Source organism: Gopherus flavomarginatus, chromosome 3 (assembly GCF_025201925.1).
Source record: "Gopherus flavomarginatus isolate rGopFla2 chromosome 3, rGopFla2.mat.asm, whole genome shotgun sequence".
NCBI lineage: Eukaryota > Metazoa > Chordata > Testudines > Testudinidae > Gopherus > Gopherus flavomarginatus.
Genome location: NC_066619.1, coordinates 177,325,084 through 177,346,698, shown reverse-complemented (window position 1 = coordinate 177,346,698; position 21,615 = coordinate 177,325,084). Strand labels below are relative to the sequence as shown.

Here is a 21,615-nt window from a genome sequence, read left to right as displayed (position 1 = left end):
TGTCTTTGATATTGGAGCAGGGTATGTGAATACTAGTGTGGAAGTAGGGAAAGAATTGACAAGGATTTGCAGGGGATCTTAATGCATATCAGTTTGTTAGCAAGAGTTAGGCCAGCTGTAACCCTAATGACGTGAGACTTGTAGAAGCGAGGATAGTGTGAGGCGAGTGGAAAAGAACTGTGTGAGACGTTGTCACGACCTTGCACTAATAACCAAATATGTAGACTTGCGTCTTCTAGAATTGAGAAAAATAAGATAGCAGGATGGCCTATGTATAAACAAAATGCAGCTGTTGCTTATTATTGTCTGAATTATTGCTTGTTATTGTCTGTAACAAAGGTATAAATGCTTGCTGTAATTGTTTACCTGTTGAGAGACCTGTCCAGGACTGGGGCGACCCTATGTCCTAGGGCACTCCCTCCCTCTATTGCAATTGCTGGAGAAATAATAAAGTATTTGGTTTTGCTGCACCCAAACAAAAAGGGAGAACTGAGTTTTTCTCCGACACTAGGTGAGAACTACTTATCATTGGTTAGAGCTTGATGCTTTCTTATACCTGGTTTCACACAAGTCACCCCTTCTCCAACGCTCTCTACAATACCAGCTGCTTCATGGCCAAGAATTATTGGAAAAGGCACAGTTAATGCACCACTCATAACATGGTCATCCGAGCGACAGATCCCTGTGGCCAAAATCTGTAGGGAAAGCAAAGAATATTTCAATATGTAAGGAACCAATTTTTCAGATTTTACCTGTGTGATATGATATAGAAGTGAAGATGTATTTTGTATCCAGAGAAGCGAGCATAACCATAATAAACCTAAGACATGATCCCTAAGACTGCTTATTTATCACAGCCATGACTCATGACAGAGATCATAACTTTTAATGTTTTTGCAAAGCAAGTTATGGCCTTTGTCATCTGCCACACAAGAGTCTTCCATAAATGTTTACTCTTTTTCAGGTCCATGTAGCTTGAAAGCTTGTGTCTTTCACCAACAGAAGTTGGTCCAATAGAATATATTACCTCACCCAGCTTCTCTCTCTAATATTCTGGGACCAACACAGCAGTTTTAAATAGCCTGCATAATTCAATACGAGTACATCCGATAGTAACCACTCTGGTGGCAATATTTGTAAGATTGAGCCCTACATTTCTAGTGCACCAACATAACTGGCAGCACTACAGTATGTAATTTACAAAGTTCATCTTTCTCCTACCTTAATGCGAACTTCGTGTGCCTTTGGGGGGGCAACTTCCACCTCCTCAATGGAAAATGGTTTCTTAGGTTCCCAGGAAATAGCTGCTTTGCATTTAATGACCTATGAAAACAGCAAGGAAAATGAAATGGCATTTGTGTATGTAGCACCTTCCCCAAGGTGTGGCGCAAGCCTCCTCCCTGGTGCTTTGTACTTAAGATTTGCTTCTCCCCTCTATTCACCAGGGTTTGGTCTTGGGTTCTTTTTCTGACACCTGGTGCCTTCACCCAAGGTGACTCTTCACCTTGTCCCTTGGGAAAATGAATTATGCTATCTCTGCTGGTAAGCAGTATAAAACTTATGTAACCCCTTCGGATTTAGAGAGTATGGCTGCTTTAAAACCTTGTCCTGAGGCAGAGAAAGTGCTATTGTTCCAAGAAGAGGAAGTGCTGATTGCCCAAGCGAGAGGGGGTTGAAAGAGAGGACAGGAACATGTGGGTATCTGTACAGCAAGCAGACCCCCACATAGCGAAGCAACTGAGAACCAGCCTGATGCCTGCGAGAGACAGAACTGCTGACTTGGGACACCCCAGAATGGGAGCCAGGAGGAGCACCATGCCAGTAAGGAATCACCTCAGAAGGACAAAACAAAGCTGGTACCTAGTATCACTGTCACTCAGACAGACTGTATAGGGCCTTGAGTACTGAGGCGTATGACTACACTGAGAATATGGAGAAAGGTTGTAACCAGTTAAGTGGGAGGGTTGTTGCTCTGTGGAGAGAGGGAAAAGAGGGCACTGGAGGGGTTGTTGGGGGAAGTTTACTGGTGCTGAAGATGACCAGGAACACTCAAGATTCACTGTTGGACTGGAACTCTGCCAGGTATTCCTGAACCCTGAGTCTGGATGCAGTGTTCAGCATCTGTCCTTTTATACTGTAATAGCACTGGGCTCCTGGATCTTTGTATTGGATGTAATCATTTTACTTCTCCCCCTATATTTTCCCTTGTTTTTCTTCCATTCATCCTTCTGTAAATAAATATTCCCCTTTCCTATATTCATTGTACTATTCCACTGTGCGTGCCCGTGTGTGTTTAGTGTGTGTGGGGGGAGGAGAGAGAGAAGGGTAGAACAAGTGTCTCTGGGGTGGAAGGGAGTTTCCCTGCTGCATTCCTGCGGGGGCCTGTTCTTGGCCAGAGCCCGCCCACAAAGCAGACTCTGTCTGGGCCACGAGGGCACTACAGTTATGCCCAGTACATAATAAACAATACATTCCAGGAAAGGAATGACACACCCAAAAACACCACCACCACAAAAGGGGACTTTATTTGGAGCTGGAAAATAGGATCTGGGGAAGAAAAAAGTTAGGGTTAACTAAGTATTAAAACATCAGCAAATCAACCAATTCTCCACCTACCAACACTCAGATCTTCACCATCCCTAACTCCCTTCCTGGCATCTTCCCCAGCAGATGGTACGCTAGAGACGAGTCTGGGGACACGTGCAGCAGCACTGTGAACATTGGATGGCTGAAACAAAAAGATTCCTCTTGTGTCTTCATGCTGGGTCAGGCAGGCTCCTCTTGGCTGCCTGGTCAGAGTCCTACACCATCACACTGTCTTAAGTTCAGTACAGTTAAGGGTCTCTGAATCATGCTGGTTTTCTAAAATTATATGACTCAAAGGCGTAACAACTGTGTCATCTGTCTGTCCATTAGTTTCAATGAGTAGCTGTGGTTGGTTTGGAATTTTTGAGTCATCTTCTGCATCCACCATCTGTAGAGTTTTCTCTGTTGATTGTTCTTTCTGAGGAACAAACTGCAGACGTTGATGGGTTATGCTGAACTCTACCCTATCAGTCTTGATCACATACGATTTTGGTACTGAATTCCTTTTCTTTAGGACAGCTGCAGGTGTCCATCGTTTTTCTCCATCCAATCTGATATAAACATAGTCACCAAGTTCTAGACCCAGAAATTTTCTAATTGAGCGACATTTGTTCTAGCAGTGTTCATAAGCTCTTTTGGCCTTTTCATCCAATCTGGCTACTCTCAAGCGAGGAATGGCTCTTCCCGCTGTAGGATTTTCTTGGCTGTTTACACAGATCTCTCAGCCTTTCTATCTGCCTGTGGATAATGTAGGCTGCTAGTAATAGGATCAAAATTATATTTTGTTTGGAACAACTTAAATTCTGCTGCAGTGAATAGTGGTTTGTTGTCTATCACTAGTTGCTCTGGAATACCAAAGTGAGCAAAAGCGAACTTCAGTTTCTCGATAACACTGTGACGAGGTATATGTCTTTCAAGTACATTATTTCTATATACATGGAAAAAATAGTCCACGATGACCAGGTAATAATGTCCTCTGAATCTGCATAAATCTGCAGCTAGTCTCTTCCAACATCTGCCTGGTAAAGGTCGTGTTATTCAAGGTTCTTTGTGTCACATTGGTCTGTTAGTTCTGCAGTGTTCACATACAGATGCTTTATTCTTTAAGTCCTTGCTGATGCCCAGCCGTCACACTGACTGGTTGGCCGGTTCACAACATTTAGTTACTCCTTGATGTCCTTCATGGATGAGGTTTAGGATTTCTCCTTTCATTTCATTTGGAATTGCAATTCCCTCTAATTTTCAGTCCACTTGACTCATTTACTTGTATACGCACTGCAAAGTAGTCTCCTGTTACTTCCTTAGAGTCCTTTAGATACTTCAGTCAGTTGCCCCTAATGTAACTTAGAACTTCCTGAAGTCGTGCGTCTGCCAAGATTGCTTTTTGTAGCTTGAGTAGTCTCTCTTCTGACACTGGTCTATATGTGTCCACAGCATCCACGTATGCTTCTGCATCATCTTCAAGCTCATGGGCTGTTGAATGTGACTCCATGGGCTCCATGACTTAGTGTCTGCTGCTACCAAATTTTTCCCAGAAAACACTTAGCTATTGGGTTAAATCTCATTAACCTTAGCAACAGATGGCATTTCAGCAGTGCTTGATCCAAGTCTTTTCCATTAACAAGTGTTACAAGTGGTTTATTGTCTTATCAGTGTAAAGAAATCAAGTTTGCACAGAGATCTGTAAAAGCTCTCATATGCTTGCGAATATCAATCTGCGCATATCATTTTTCTGCTTCTGTGAGTGTACAAGAGCAAAATGCAACTGGTTTCCACTCAGAGCCATGTTGTTGCAACAATTCACCACCTACGCCATAGCTGCTTGTATACACACTGACCACTGTGGATTTGTTAACATTGTTGTACTTGACAATGGGACCTGTTGAAATCTTTTTTTTCTTTTTGAAGGCTATTTCTTGATTAGGCCCCGTGATGGGGAATACCTACCCCACTGGAGGGGGTTAATCCCATACTATGGGCTGAGGTAGCCATGACCCTTCACACCTGTTGGTCATGCTCTGACTGGAACCTCAGTATAAGAGGGAGCAGCTCAGCTCAGTCTGGGCTGACTGCTGATGAGGGTAGAAGTGCACTGCAGGCTCCTTCTGGGAGAGTGCCAGAGCCACCAGACGCCAGTTCCAGCCAGGTCGGTGCCTCTACTGAACCCTAGTTGACTGCTGAGGTTGACAGAGAGAAGGCAGTTATTGCCGAGGGATCTCCCTGCACTGGGAGAAGGTGTAAGAAGCAACCTAGGGAATGGGATGGTAGGAACAGGTGACCAACACTGAGCAGCAAGGTATCAGTTCCCTAAGGTCCTGGTTTGGATGGAACCCGGTGGAGAAGGGAAGGTCCCAGTCTCCTTGCCCCATCTAACACACCACGGACACCATCACCGTACAGGGAGGTGAATTGGGCCAGTGAAGGTCATTACTTAGACTTTGGCCACGAGGCCTTACTTCCTGAACCCCTATTGACTCTGACCATTGGGTCATGCTGTCCTAGGAAGGAGAGAAGCTACTTAGACATTAGCCACCAAGCCTATGGTCCTGAAGCCCAGACCTGCCTTAAGGAACTTAGGCCACAGGGCCATACTGCCGTACGGGGCTGATGGGGTATATCTGCCCCTTAACAGGCCACCATAGCTAATTTCAGTGGTTTTGTCACTGTAGAAAGGTTTCGTAGGTATTGACCAAGGTAATTTACCATCCCCAATACTCTCTTAGTTCTGGTACATTAGTTGGTGCATTCAATAATCTAATTGCTTGTACTTTCTCAGGGCTAGGACAGATTTCATCTCTCTTTGTCTGTCCCAAAAAACTTGATTTGGGGCAGCTGAAAAATGCATTTTTCACTGTTGAGTTTTAATCCAGACAGACTGATCAGGCTTAGGACTTTGAGGGTTTTGTGTTTTTCCATCAAAGATCCATGCATTGTCCATGAAAACTGCATCCCTATTTGTGTTAGTTACCAATTCTGCCATCTTTCTTTGGAAATGTTCAGGTGCACTGGTGATCCTAAAAGGTAATCTTTGGAAGTAAAATCTTCCAAAGGATGTGATAAAGAGAGTCAGTTTAGCATTTTCTTGGCTAAAGGAATTTGCTAGAATCTACTCAAGGTATCCAGCTTAGAGAATTCTGTAGCTCCTTTCACTTTGCGGAGCAAGTCATCCAGTGGTGGGAGGATACATTTTTTTTCTTGCAGCTACTTCATTAAGTAAGTAATTTATTTTAATAACTGGTATTATTGAAACACAATATGCTGTTGGCTCAGAGATTTTCTCAATTATACCAATCCATTCCATTCTCTTTAATTCAGTTTCCACTTTATGGTGTGGTGAGGTATGTGCGTGCTGCATGGGTCAGCATTGTCTCTTGAGGTTATTTGTACTGGAGATCCTTTCTAAAGTCCAGTATTTCCAAATATTCCATTGAGTTCCTGCACCTGTCTCCCTTGGCCCATCATGGCTGCTGGCATGCGATCTGTTGATCACATACATTCTGAATGCATAACTTTTGTCTTGGGGCTAGTCAGAGCTGTGTCAGGTGACTTCAGCTCTGGGAGGAGTTGAAGGTGATTGTTTCAAGAGAAACAGAAGGAAAGAACAAAAACAATTGAGGATAATGGCAACCAATCTACCAAATAGCACCTAGAAGGGGGGAATAATTAATTAATACCCTGCTCCTCCCTCCACTCCTTGCAGAGATGTGGGATGGCACATCCCAAGATTACAGCATCCTGGCTCAATCATTCAGAGAGGGTTCATGTTCCTCTTGCACTGTGCTGAGTGGCAGCTGGCACATGCCAAGCACTGCATACTCAGCTGCTGAGCTCAGAGGCTGGAAGCAGCAGCACAATGAAAGGAATCTTTGTATTCGCTCCTAATGATTCCCATGCATTTTCTGCAGACATTTATTGCATAGGCTTTAACGAAGGGATTTAAAAGGAATAAGATTTCTTCTCCCTCACCCTTCCACCCCAGCTAGAGTACAACTTTCTGCATAAATGGAAAGTGCAACTGGTGGCAAGTAGCAGAGCAGGGAGGAAAGATAGGGCTGAAGAAGGGCTTCTTCTGTTCTGGGCACCTATAGTTCTAACCTGTGGATTCCTTTTGTGCAATGCAAGAAATACCCAAGTTACTAGGACACTGCAGTGCCATGCAAGGAGATGCCTCAGGGCTGCTCTCAAATTTCATATACGAAGCAGGGCTTTAGTGCACAGAATCACTGTTAATTTTCATTACAGAAAGTTCCAGGCTATTTTAAATGAAAACTTAATGTCCCTTATAGTGTTCCTCATTTCAAGGTGTGTTGTCCCTCATTTTGAAGGTCATTGTCCCACATTTTAGAGTCTGCAGCTTCAGAGGCATGAGTTTGGCACTCCAGTAGCTGGCAAACTCCAGTCTGGGTTTACATGTGTGGGTCAGATCCTGCATTTCTTTTTTTGCAATCAAAACTCCCAGTGAAGTCTTGAGTGTATATTGGTTTGGGGAGTACTACCAGGAATGCAGGATTGAGTCGTTCTGCATAAGGGTACATCTATACTACCCGCCGAATCAGCGGGTAATAATCGATCTATCACGAATAGACGCCCGTACTCCCTCTCGGCAGGAGGAGTAAGCAGCATCGACGGGGGAGCCGCACAGTCGACTCACTGCCGTGAGGACGGTCAGGCAAGTCAAACTAAGATACTTCAACTTCAGCTACGCAAATAGCGTAGCTGAAATTGCGTATCTTAGATCGATTCCCACCCCCGCAGTGTAGACCAGCCCTAAGTGAGAGGATACACTGAAAGAAGATATCGTATAACAATTTTTCTAGCTCCTAGAGCTCCTTTTTTAGCATCTTTCTGTCTCAGATAGCCTTCATAAAGAAGATTTCTGAACATCTCCCCATACACACGGTAGTGATTTGTAGTAAGTAGTCTGTTACATGGTTTGTTGTTTTGGCGGGAGGTATTTCCCCCCTCCCCCGCGCCCAACTGTTATATCATGGTGGGCAGGCTAGGTCAAAATGCAGTAGCTTTTGCATTTTGTGACAAAGATGCTGAGGTCATCATGATATCACCAAAGAATGAATTCCAGAGTCATAGTCAGTTGCTGAGAAAGCTTTGTCTTCTGCACAGACATATTTCATGCTTGAGGCTTTGATCTATATCCATATTCATGCAGCCTACAAACCACACTCTTCTCTCTAAAAGATTGCATCCAAAAATACACACACACACACACACACACAGATAACGAAACCCATAGTAAATATAACCAACTACTTAGCAAATAAATTGTATATTCACATCCTTTCCCCCATATTTTGTTTATATTTTAATTCTTTGGTAGGAACCTTGCAAGACATATTTGCAAAATACTATACAAGTAAGTTAAAAACAAACTTTTTTAAAATTTATTCTGTTGGCAATATTATTCAGAAGGAGAAGTTCAGATATAGCTTCAGGGTTCTAACTGTTGAACCCAGCCAAAATAACCCATTTTTAGATCCTATCCCTCTACTCCTTTTTCATCATTTAAGAAACCAGGAACTTTATCTCCCGTTTGGGAGGAGGCTCTCCCTCCAGACCCACTTATTTATAATAGGAGGATGTTAAAGGTTTTGATTTTCAATCCCTGACTGTGGCTCGTTGGTGTACAATATGCATGCACTTGAGCTAGCCCTTTGCAAATGCAAATATTTGCACTCACATTAGAACAAATACCTGGATCAGCAAACCAGGAACCAAATTCAGTCCCCAAATGTAGATCAATTGATGCAAAACCATGGTTGCAACTCCCTTATGCCTTGTTTTGTTGGTTTCTTCTCGCTCACTGAGGGGGGGCTCTTCCTCACTTCTGTACTCCTAGTTTTTTGTTTGCTCACTTTCTTCCCACTTCTTTTCTGTGTGTGTTCTCTCCTTCCCTCTTAAAAGGCCACACCTCTCCTGCTGCTCTGCATGTAGACCAGGGACTAGACACTAGAGCAAAACTAGCCTTATGTAAATCAGGTTAACTCTGCTCCTGGCTGCTCTTGCAAGACAAGAACACTGAGGGTAAGTCTACACTACAGGATTATTCCGATTTTACATAAACCGGTTTTGTAAAGCAGATTGTATAAAGTCAAATGCATGCGGCCACACAAAGCACAATAATTCGGTGGTGTTCGTCCATGTACCGAGGTTAGAATCGATTTCTGGAGCGTTGCATTGTGGGTAGCTATCCTATAGCTATCCCATAGTTCCCGCAGTCGCCCCTGCCCATTGGAATTCTGGGTTGAGATCCCAATGCATGATGGTGCAAAAACAGTGTCGCGAGTGATTCTGGGTAAGTGTCGTCACTCATTCCTTCCTCCATGAAAGCAACAGCAGACAATCATTTCGCGCCCTTTTTCCCTGGATTGCACTGGCAGACGCCATAGCCTGGCAACCATGGAGCCCGTTTTGCCTTTTGTCACTGTCACCGTATGTATACTGGATGCTGCTGACAGACGCGGTACTGCAGCGCTACACAGCAGCATTCATTTGCCTTTGCAAGGTAGCAGAGACGGTTACCAGTCTTTCTGTACCTTCTGCTGTGCCATTGTAAATTGGCAATGAGATGATGGTTACCAGTCATTCTGTACTGTCTGCTGCTGTCATGGGTGCTCCTGGCTGACCTTCGCTGAGGTTGGCCGGGGGCGCAAAGACAAAAATGGGAATGACTCCAGGTCATTCCCTCCTTTATGTTGTATCTAAAATTAGAGTCAGTCCTGCCTAGAATATGGGGCAAGTGTACTAGAGAACAAGTGTATCAGAGAACCAGAGAGCACAGCTGCTCTGTGTCAGATCCCACAGAAATGATGAGCTGCATGCCATTCTAGGGGGTGTCCCTGCAACAACCCCACTCGTTGCTTCCCTCCTCCCCCAACCCTTCTGGGCTACCATTGCAGGGTCCCCTCATTTGTGTGATGAAGTAATAAAGAATGCAGGAATAAGAAAGACTGACTTTTTAGTGAGATAAAATGAGGGGGAGGCAGCCTCCAGCTGCTATGATAGCCCAGGCAGGACATTAAACGGTGGAGGGGAGAGGAGTGCAGCATTCCGCTGCTATGATAGTCCAGGCAGTACAGAATCTTTTCTTTAGACATGAAAGGGGGGGGCTGATGGAGTTCAGCCCCCAGTTGCTATGATGAGGATGGTTACCAGCTGCTCTGTACCATCTGCCGGGAATAACCAGGAGTCATTCCTATTTTTACCCAGGCACCCCCGGCCGACCTCACCTGAGGCCAGCCAGGAGCACTCACGGGCTGATGATGAGGACGGCTACCAGTCCTACTGCACTGTACCGTCTACCAGCGGGGAAGGGAGGGGAGAGGATGCTGCTGTTCATTGCCCCAGCACCGTATCTACCAGCAACATGCAGTAGACATACGGTGACATTGAAAAAAGTCAAGAAACTAATTTTTCCCTTTTCTTTCACGGGGGGGAGGGGGAGTAAATTGATGAGATACACCCTGAACCACCCCAGACAATGTGTTTGACCCTACAGGCATTGGGAGCTCAGCCAAGAATGCAAATGCTTTTTGGAGGCTGCGAGGACTGTGGGACAGCTGGAGTCCTCAGTCCCCCCTCCCTTTCTCCATAAGGGTCCATTTGATTCTTTGGCTTTCCATTATGCTTGTCACACAGCACTGTGCTGTGGACTCTGTATCATAGCCTGGAGATTTTTTTCAAATGCTTTGGCATTTTGTCTTCTGTAACGGAGCTCTGATAGAACAGATTTGTCTCCCCATACAGCGATCAGATCCAGTATCTCCCGTACAATCCATGCTGGAGCTCTTTTTGGATTTGGGACTGCATCACCACTCGTGCTGATCAGAGCTCCATGCTGGGCAAACAGGAAATGCAATTCAAAAGTTCGCGGGGCTTTTCCTGTCTACCTGGCCAGTGCATTTGAGTTCAGATTGCTTTCCAGAGTGGTCACAGTGGTGCACTGTGGGATACCGCCCGGAGGCTAATACCGTCAATTTGTGGCCACACTAACCCTACTCCAATATGGTAATAGCGATTTCAGCGCTACTCCTCTCGTCGAGGAGGAGTACAGAAATCCGTTTAAAGAGCCCTTTATATCAACATAAAGGGCCTCGTTGTGTGGACGGGTGCAGTGTTAGACCAGTTTAACGCTGCTAAAATCGGTATAAACGCGTAGTGTAGACCAGGCCTGAGCAAGGGTAGCATCTGGCTCCTCCCTTGTGCTTGGGTGGGTTTGTCCTTGGGGGAATTTCTAAAATGAAAAGTGGGATGAGAAAAATATGGAATTCTTTCATCAACTTCTGACCTTTATTAAATGAGGGGAAGACAGAAAAATCTTCAAGTTAAATCCAGGATTCTTGCTGCATGAAATATATTGAAATATTTTAAATTAACTTAGTTTAAAGGGATCACTGAGCTACTTCTCTGCTGACATTTCCAGAATCATATTTCTGTAAATTATGAAAATTCATTTGAAAGAAAAAATAGACTTGACAAAAAAAAGCCCCTTAAATTTAAATACCATTGTCTCTTGTTGGACTTTTAACGCGTGACTACTCTACTTTTAAAAGTTCATTCTACTGTAAAAGATTCTACCTGTAGGCGTGACTTTTAAAATGGGAAATGCCACTGGAACCAAGAATTTCTCTCAAAAATATTAGCTGGTTAAAAAAGGAAAAAAAACTAGTTTAACATTTTCAAAGTTTTAAACTTGTTTTAATTTGAAAGGTTTGGAAATTGATTCTTTGTTTTTATTAAAATCTGTTAATTTTTTAAAAAAATTCTGAAGTGTTTACGTAAAGCATTATTCAAATCATCATAAGGGTTATGGATATTTATTGTTTACTGAAAAGGGGGTTTTCAGCAAATGAAAAATTTGGACTATTTTGACACTTTCTATTAAAAATTCTAAATATTAGGAAGACATGACATTTTTAGTGAAAAAAGAATGTCTGTCAAAAGATTGCATGGCATTTTTTTTTTAAAAAGAACTTTTCAATGAAAAACTTGGTTACTAGTACCACTAAAATTAAAATGGCCTTTTTAAGCATGCCCACTATAAAAGCTAGCTAGTGTAATTATAGAAAACACCACAACATTAAAAAATGAGCAACTTCAGCCCCAATCGCGCAAAGATTTAAGCATGTGCTTAACTTTACACATTGTGATTGGTCTCATTGAGTGCACTAGGATGACTCACATGGCACAATATTGCCATTGACATCAGTGCCAGCAGGATCAAGCCCACAGTCCACCAAGTTAAGCACATGTATACGTTTTTGCAGGACTGGGCCTTGATATATAATGCTGCCAAGCTCATGCCAAGGCCTCTAGGCCTCCCCGAACCCTCACAAATGCACAGCTGAAAACCAGGCTGGCTCAGCTGTGGGTTAGTGTTGTTAAAAGAGATGGTTAATTTATAAGAATGTCTTTAGACCTGATGAAATATTTGTAGGATGTACTGATCTCACTTATAACCTCCATATCCCATGGTATAAAGTTACATTGAGTGTTTACATGTAAATCTGTAACTGCATAACTCAAACAGGAAAGAAGCATCAATTAACGTAAAGTGCTGGTCCTTCACACAAGATGGGCCACTGAAACCAAATAAGCCACTGTGAAACATTAAAAGGCCAGAGACTTTGTTGATTGTCTCCCCCCTCTCACACGTCCACCCATGAAGAAGAGATGGGCACAAACACTTGTCCCATAAGTTTGAACTCAGGGAGAAAGATATAAAAATCCCTGACCAGAAGGAACTGCATCACTATGGCACTTGGCATTCAGAGAGGGCTATATTTCCAAACATAAGCAAGAGATCCTCAAGCTGCTTAGCTCAGATTAGCTCTCAAAAACATGGAATGCTTGCATATCGCAGCAGCATCTATAACCTTTTGGAACCTAAGATGGTAACTCATTTGTTCACCTGCTTTAACCTTGTAAACAACATTTCTTTTTTTAGTTAATAAACCTTTAATTAGTTTATTATAGGATTGGCTACAAGTATTGTCTTTTGGTGTGAGATCTAAGGTGCAATTGACCTGGGGTAAGTGACTGGTCTTGGGACTGGGAGTACTCTGAATATTGCTTGTGATTTTTTTTTTTTTAGTGTAAGGGACCATCTATCACAAAAGGCAAGTTTGCCCGAGTGGCAATACAGACTGGGTTACGCCAGGAGACTATCTGTAACTGCATGGTTAAGTTGCTATAGCGCTTGGAGTTCACCCTTCTTGGTTGGCGACATCTAAGTGTAGAACTCCCAACGAATTTGGGGTTTGAGCCCTGCTTCCTCACAGTCTGCCCCGAGGCTGTCACTCATGCTTATCAGCTACTCCAAACAGCTTCACAAATGCAAAAGGATTTTATCATTAGAGCAGTGAAAAAATACCAATTTTTGTTTAACCAAAATACAAAATAAGAAACATTTCCAATTAGTAATAAATCCTATTATCTAAACAAAAAAAATTGAGTTTTACAAAATAATAGCAGAGTGCAACAAAATAGTCCAGCCCCAGCACACTGACTTAAGATGGGAATGACTGTAATCTGTTATAGAGACGGACCTCATAAAAATGCTCCATGAGGTCTGCAACTTCACATGTCAGATATAAGGATGTCCAACATCAGTTTACAGCTGAGGTCAAAGATCACATTTTAAATAGAGATATAGGGCACAAGTGGGTGGGGGGGGAAAGCTGGATGTACAAACAAACAATCTGGCTGGACGTACAAACAAACAATATAGTCTCAACAGAACTTTCTTAATGAGTCTTTCTGTGATGTATCTTCTTCCTTTAGCTGTTCCATCTGGCAGGGCTCCTGTTCATCTATCAAAATCCATTATTTTTATATCAAGGTTTTTTAGTACCTTTTATTAAACGTAGGAAACCAAATCTATCAGTGCCATCTACAACAGCATGGAAACTATAGAGCCTAGTAGAGGTCTAAATACTCATTCATTCATCTTTGGTGAAGTTATACATTTTACATATTTAATATTGAATAGGAAAATATTCAATAAATGATTTTGATCAGTAAATAATATTTACACATTAAGTTTCCCAAAGGAACCATAATTTAGCCCTATTTTGCAGTAGTTCTTCATTGTTTATTTAAGATACGTATTCAGCATGGTTAAATTACGAGTGCTGTGTGAACTTTGGTTCTGAATGGACATTTCTACAGTTACATTTGCAAACTTAAGACTATATAAACTTAGTCTTGATTTTTTGTATTTAATTATTTTTAAAGGAAGATAAAATAGAAAAACACTATCCCTATGCCCACAGCTTAAAGCGCGTTCTGATCCTTCAGAACAAAGGTGCTACACTGCATAAATGTATAATTTAATTAGGGCTTAATAAAAAATGAACCTGAAATATATTCAGCTAAACAATCAGATATGAAAATAAATGCACAAACAACAGGGTTTCATTTTGATTTTGCTGCTATGTCTTGATAGGGTGTGTTTGAAAAGCAAAGTTCTGCATTTAAACTTCGTTGCTCATTCTCAGCATAGTGCTTATTTTCTTGGGCAGCGCAGCAAACACTCCATACCATATTTATTCCAACCATTATTTAAGAGTTCTCTAAATTATTAAGAGTCACAAATTTAAAATCAACAATTCGGTACCAGTTTCTTTATCACCTGCAATGAGGAGAACTTTCTTAAATGAATTGCTTGCTTACTTTGCCTGAAGTGCTCATTGCTGTCTGTCTCTTTCACAGCTTGCTAACTCTGATTTCTTGCTTGCTCTGATTTCTCTTGCTGATAGTCTGTCCTGCTGGATAAATAGATAGAAGTTGTTCCTGCAATTTGCTGCTATGAATACGTGACTTGGGGCCTTTTAACCAAGCCTATTTGTTCCCTAACCCCACCCCTCAAACATCCAAAGCACTTAACAGAAAAACTAAACCACTCCTCTAACGAATCCCTACTCTCCACTGACCTTTTGTAACATTAAACAATTAAAATTGTGCTGACACGGTGTTTACTGTATTATTACAGTGCATTTATACAGTGACACAAACATACATGGTATTATGCAAAAAATAGGGCATGCCAGATAAAGAACAGTGTGCTTGTCCTTATGAGTGGGAGACAGATGTAAGCCCAGTGAAGTACAAGGCATACAGCTCCACAGGGGAATTCAGATCTCTAGCACCTCTCTCACCCCCTGGTCTTGCAAAGGATTTGATGGGCGCCAATGAGGCAACACACACCTCCTTAGAGAGATGCAGTGAACTGGGAAAAGGAAAGCAGGGATTGCTTTGAGGCAACCCAGTCTGACTCTCAGAATGGTACTGAGAAGTACCAAAGGGATCATTACCAGGCCTTCTCAGCCAAGAGAGGGACACACCAGTATTGCAAGTGGCTGATAAAGGGGATCAATTTGGGGAAGGCTTAGAATTCCTCCTCAGCAGCCTCAGAGAGGCGCATATCCTCCAGGCCAGGAAGTTTGTTTGCTCATTTTGTTTTGACGTGAGCTATTTTATTGTCAGGGTTCAGAAGTCAGGACTTGAGTGAGAGAAGATGCCTAGATGGAATTTCCTCAGAAAAAGAGCTGTTTGCAGGTAGGGAATATCTTGCTGATGCTTATTAGATGGCAATTCAGTTTAGAGAAATTCTTCCTGGAGACATTTGTGCTGGATGCAGATCCTGCCCTATCGAAATTGTGCCATTTAGTAAAATTGTATTGAGTCAGTTTTTCTTTACCACTTGCCTTGGACGAGTTTGACTTGACCTGCAGAAGTCAAGCCCTGTGGAGAAAAGGGATGTCTACAAAACTCTAGATAATGGCTAAAGTAGCAGTCGTAACACTCCTGCTGCCATTACAAAATATCATCTAATTGTTCCACTGTTATCTTGTTCTCCCTCTTGCTGTCTCATGTCATATGCAAATCCCATATGAACTTTGGGGCAGGAACGGTCTATCACGTATGTATGCTTCTTAACACAATGGGGCTCTGATCCCTGATTGGGGCCTGTCGGTACCATTGTGACACCAACAATAATAATCCTTCACTATACATGTGGTGGGCCGCTTACTGGAGAAGACCTATTCCCTGCTTTGTAAAACATAGTTGCTGTTGCTTTCCAGCAGCAGAGAGTGGACTTCTTAAAGTCCACACTGAAAGTTATCAAGTTACCCAGGGTTTAAAGTGTTCCTACCCCTAAAGGCTCCTGGCCAAACCACTAAGATGTCAGTTAGTTGTGATATTTGTCATAGATTGCTGTCTACCTTCTATGAAGAGAGTGCTACGTATAAAGGATATGGGGGCAGAGTTAAGGTTGTTTGGAGTTCCTTAATAAAGCTGTGTGAACAATAGATTTTTTTGGTTTAATGACATTTTTCAGGTTGAACAAATTCTGTTTGAACCAAAAAAGTGTTTTGTTTTCAGTTTTGACCATTTTTAAAATAAAAGGAAATTTCAAAACAAAAAAGTTATTTCAAGCCAAATATTGAAATGTTTACATATTTGGATGTTTGTCTGGATTATTTTATGTGAACAATTTGGCATTAATTTGTAAAATGTTCAGTGTCACTAAATCTGCATTCCCCCCCCCCAAAAAAAAAATATTTGCCAAAAAATTTCACCCAGCACTGCTCCTTAACTCTGCATTTACTTATTCACACACACCAGTAGCTACATAATCAGTACCTCCTTACCTGTTTTTGTGGATGCGCCCCTTGGCATGAGTATACCTGTGTCCCCAGCTGCCATCATCTCTTTCTTGTCTTGTTGTTTACTTCCTATGTATTTCTGTCTATTTCTTTTTTGATTCCCTCTCACCACATTTTTCTTCTTCCTTCTCCTCCCGCATTCATAGCTGATCTGAACTTCACAGAAAACAGAGAAAAAATTTTGGCTTTCAGAATATAAAATTTGAGCCCTACAACTACGTCCTTGTAAACTTGCTCATGAGGATTACGTTATGGGGCCCAACATAAGCCAGGAAGAAAGAAGGTTTCAAGAGACTAACTGCTGCTTCAATCCACAGCACTAGAGGCATGCTCAGGATAGGAGCAGGGTGGACCTGGGTTCATGCAACTTTTCCTGTCCGGAATGTGCCTTTTTCCTGCCCCATGGCTTCATTCAGCTGTTCTGATGCCTCATTGAGGTCCCATGCCGTAAATTAGGATAGCCTGGCTTATGGACTATTTAATGCATACCTATTGTTGGCCTACTAAAGTCAAACAGTGCCCTCTGCTGTCTCTCTGACATTCATTAACTTATGGAATGGCCTCTAAGTAAATAGCAGCAAAGTTCATTATCATGATGATCAACATAAATCAATGATTTAGCCAAAGGTGCCTTGAACTGGTTGGACTTTCTAACTACCCCAAAGTAATTCATAAAGCTCAGTAACTCTGTTCAGTAATCCCATAGTTTCTATCTTCACATTTCAGGAATGAACTTTGTGATACAAGTGAACAAGTGGAAAAGCTTGTTCCTTAATTTAAAAAAAAAGAAAGTATAATCTAATCACACCCCAGTGAGTTTGTGACAGAAGAAGTGGAGCTGCTTTGTTATATCTAAGAAGAACGAGCTGCAATAATCATCATCAATAACGCAACCTGATCAATGAAGGAAACTAACTATCTAATTATGACAGGTTTCAGAGTGGTAGCCGTGTTAGTCTGTATCAGCAAAAACAAGGAGTCCTTTTGGCACCTCAGAGATTAAAATATATTAATTTATCCACAAGGAAGCCTTGTTGTTTTTGTCTAATTATGGTGGTTTATTAGCATTTCCTATAGACTACATCAGCCTAACTTAATAGTGGGCTATGGAAAGAGCAAACAAGAAAGCAACACAATAGGCCTAGATAAGAAGCATCAGGCACAGATTTGAAAGCCAATGGGGCAAGAAGTTAGCTTCAAAGATCCCCGCTCCAACATGTTGCAAGAACAGTTAAATACTCTTCAAGAGAAGAAGGGGAAGGTCACTGATCAGAAGCTGCCTAGGGAAACGACTGACACAGACTCTGTGGAAGAAGCATACAGAAGTTTGGCCTTCCCAGATCCAGGCAATGGCTTAGAGAAAAATCTAGATGTGTATAGTCAGTTTTTTTGTTTTAAGATAGGTTCTCCTTTAAATATGTTTGTTCTAAATAAATAATACTTCGCTTTAAGGAAGCTGTTTAGTCACTGTATTGACCATTGTCGTTACTCCTGGGGAGAACAGAACTGCAGGCAACAAAGATAAAATCAGGCCTGAGGAGCTAATCATGGGTTATTACAATGGAATGCAACCCAGGCCTGGTCTCAGTGAGAGAATCATGCGATTCCACCCCAAGAGATGTGACAGCCCAAAACCTAGGCCTGAAGGGAGGAGATTTTAAGAGATCAGGAGAGGTGAGGGGCAGCAGTTAACCCGGCAGCACTGTTAGTGCAGGGGTTCTCAGACTTTTGAGCTGGTGATCCCTTTCACACAGCAAGCCTCTGGGTGTGACCACCCCTTATACATTAAAAACACTTGTTAAATATATTTAACACCATTATAAATGCTGGAGGCAAAGCGGAGTTTGGGGTTGAGGCTGACAGCTCTTGACCCCCCCATATAATAACCTCACAACCATCTGAGGGCTCCCGACCCCCAGTTTGAGAACCCCTGTGTTAGCACATTGTCAAGTACCTTTCATCATGGTGCAGTTTGGATTCATGCTGGCTCAGCAAATCTACCCATGCTGAGTGCAGAACAAGAACAGAGGTGCTATTGTGTTTAACAGATCCTGTATTTATTTGTTTTTTAATTCTACGTTTTTTTTAAAAAGTGCTATGGTCCTTTGGAGCACTAATGAGGTGGAGGGGGCTCACACAAGCCCCTGGGTAACAGCTGGCATGTGGACCGTGTAAAAAAGGAATCTGACCGTAGAGGGGGTTATTTAAATGAATGTATTTAACACTATTCCTTGCACAGCACCTTAGAAAATGTGAATCGATACAAGCCAGCTCCTAAGGAGGACTATACAGCTGCGCTCCATGTCTACAGCAGGAGGCTGGGGCTACTGAACATATTTATGTAAAATAAAAAAAGTCAGCTTAGTTTGTGATGCACCCCAACGCATTACGTCAATAGCCCTTCCTGAAGTCCTTAGGCCAGGCTCAGGCAGAGACATGTGAGACTTAGAGACATAAGTTGGTTACATTTGGGTGCAAGCAATAATAGGGTTTGTAACCTGCCCCCAAATTCTAAGCTGGCTTTGCTTGTTAAAATATTCAGCACCCTCTGCAGGCGTATGCTGCAAGAGGTGTTGCCACCAGCTAGGTGCCCATAGCAGACTCCACATTGTCACTATGACTCTCACCAGCTGCTCCAGCATCACACCAAGGAAAGACTGGAGGAAACTGCTACTGTCTCCAGCTGAGCCCTATAGCCATTATAACCAGCTCTCCTCCAGCTGCCTTTTCTCCCAGACCCAGCATGGAGTCTGAAGACAGATCCTGGGAGGAAGGCTTACAGCCCATCCCCCACTGGGGTAAACCCAATCCCATCACCTCCACACACCAGGTAAGAGAGAGCTCCAGTCAGTCAATCAGGGGTAAACTTGGTTTTTAAAATGTTCCTAATTAATACTAAATTTTTAAAGCTAAGACTGCAATAAACCAAACTTAGTTTTCAAATTCAAGCCTCTAGATCAGTTAGACAGACAGACAATTTATTTTAGTAGATGTCCCTGGATGACACTTTGAATGACAGAATCAAACTTTATTCAGAAGAAAAATAATTAGTTAAGCAAACAGGCTAACAATTACTATTTACACAGGTACTACATTAGTATTAGCATTCAAACATGGAATGGCGTATCAACGGATAATTAGTCCACTGACAACAGAATAACTCTGTAACCAGGCTAATAGTATCCTTCTGGTGTTAATTGTAGCTCTCTGCAATTTAGCAAGGCTACCCCTTTTAACAACTATTATAATACTAATTGACATTAAACCTATTCATTACCATATTCACATTTCTGCCACCTCTTCACTGGCTCTTTACATTACACATTATTTAAAAAAATATCTGCACCAATGGCCTTCCCATGCGATCAATATAAATAGCATTTTAATTAAAAAACATTCAAAATTCTCAAAAATACTCTTTAAAAAACCATGCTAAAACCAAAACATAGCTGCAACATCCGTGCTAATGTGTTTTTCCATTGGATTGTCTCCATCATCTCTAACTTTTACTCATGCTAACAAACAATTCCCTATACTCCTCTACACGTAGCCTAACAACCTAATTTCTACTTAGGCCTGGTCTACAGTATGGGGGTAAGTTGACCTAAGTTTTGCAACTCCAGTTATGTGAACAACGTAGCTGGAGTCAGCTCCCGTTGACTTACCTTACACTTCTTGTTCCGGTGGAGCACCAGAATCAATGGGAAAGCGCTTTAGGGGGTCTTCACTAGACCTGCTAAAATCGACCCCCGGTCCATCAATAGACGCATCGTCGATCCCTGATAAGTGTAGACGTACCCTTAGTTCTTAACCTAACACTGTTTTGCTACACAGGTATGAGTTGTCTACCTCAAGAACCAAAGGAGAACATCATTCTGCAATAGATGACCCAGCCCATCACCAGATGGGAAACTGCTCCCCATGTGACCAACCGTCCTACAGCCAGCAATTGCAGGACATCCTGTCTGCCAGTGGAATGAGGGATGCAGAGATAGAGGGATGCAGAGATAAAGCGCTGGAGTGGAAGAACTAGAGGTCTTCAAAAGAAATTAATAGGCAGCAGGTTTAAAACAAAAAAGTAGTATTTCTTCACACAACGCACTGTCAACCTGTGGAACTCCTTGCCAGAGAATGTTGTGAAGACCAAGATTATAACACGGTTTTAAAAAGAACTAGTTAAATTCATGGAGGATAGGTCCATCAATGGCTTTTGGCCAGGATGGTCAGCAGTGATGTCCCTAGCCTCTGTCTGCCAGAAGCTGGGAATGGGTGACCGGGGATCACCAGTTCTGTTCATTCCCTCTGAAGCACTTGGCATTGGCTACTGTCAGTAGACAGGATACTGGGCTAGACGGACCTTTGGTCTGACCCAGTACAGCCACTCTTTTATTCTTAAAGATTGAGAGATTTGGAAAGGAGCAGGGAACGGAACGGGTGTGTTTTGAGGAAGTGAAGGCAGGTCAAATGAAGTAGAACACTTAGAGGGTGCTCCTTGTTGAAATATTAGCAGCATGTCACAGAATGCACACATCTTTAAATAAAAGTCTTAATGACTAAGAACTCCTCTTTTTGCCAGAACACCCACACCCACATACAAATTATCAATCATCTCCTATGAACACAATGACAATTTCCATTCCTCTGAAAGCCTGGGGAAAAAAAAATCTTCACTGTCGATTGTGAGAAGTTGCTTTGAGTCCTTGTAAAGCTTTAGAAAACCCAACCAGGCACCATATCTAGGGGCTGGCGGTTTCTGGAAAACCCAGGGCCGCTGGGGGGAAGCAGGGCAATTTGCCCCGGGCTCCACAGGGGCCCCCACAAGAGTTTTTAGGGGCCCTTGTATCATAACCTTAGTCCCAGATTTGGACCTTAGCGTCCAAAATATGGGGGTTAGTATGAAAACCTCCAAGCTTAGTTACCAGCTTGGACCTGGTACCTGCTGCCACCACCCAAAAAATTAGAGTGTTTTGGGGCACTCTGGTCCCCCTGAAAAACCTTCCCTGGGGACCCCAAGACCCAAATCCCTTGAGTCTCACAACAAAGGGAAATAATCCTTTTCCCCTTCCCCCCTCCAGGTGCTCCTGGAGAGATACAGAGACACAAGCTCTGTGAAACTACACAGAGGGACTCCCCCTCTCCGTTCCCAATCCTGGAAACAAAAAGTACTTTCCTATTCCCCCAGAGGGAATGCAAAATCAGGCTAGCGATCCAACACACAAATCTCCCCTTGATTTCTTCCTCCCACCCATTCCCTGGTGAGTACAGACTCAATTTCCCTGAAGTAAAGAAAACTTCAACAGGTCTTAAAAGAAAGCTTTATATAAAAAGAAAGAAAAATACAAAT

At 42.5% G+C, this 21,615-nt stretch overlaps 1 protein-coding gene across 2 annotated transcripts in view; it reads right to left on the bottom strand.

Annotated features, from left to right (window-relative positions):
• The window catches only part of LOC127046852 (alcohol dehydrogenase 1-like), an 84,598-nt gene extending 70,177 nt beyond the window's left edge, over positions 1–14,421 (bottom strand). For both annotated transcript variants that reach the window (XM_050944469.1, XM_050944468.1), the window contains exons 1-3: positions 14,275–14,421; positions 1,222–1,323; positions 557–695 (exon numbers count right to left, since the gene is read on the bottom strand). In XM_050944469.1, coding sequence (XP_050800426.1) covers positions 557–695; positions 1,222–1,323; positions 14,275–14,292 — 259 coding nt within the window. In that variant the 5' untranslated portion in view covers positions 14,293–14,421. The remainder of the gene's footprint in view (positions 1–556; positions 696–1,221; positions 1,324–14,274) is intronic.
• Between the last annotated feature and the right edge of the window lie 7,194 nt (positions 14,422–21,615).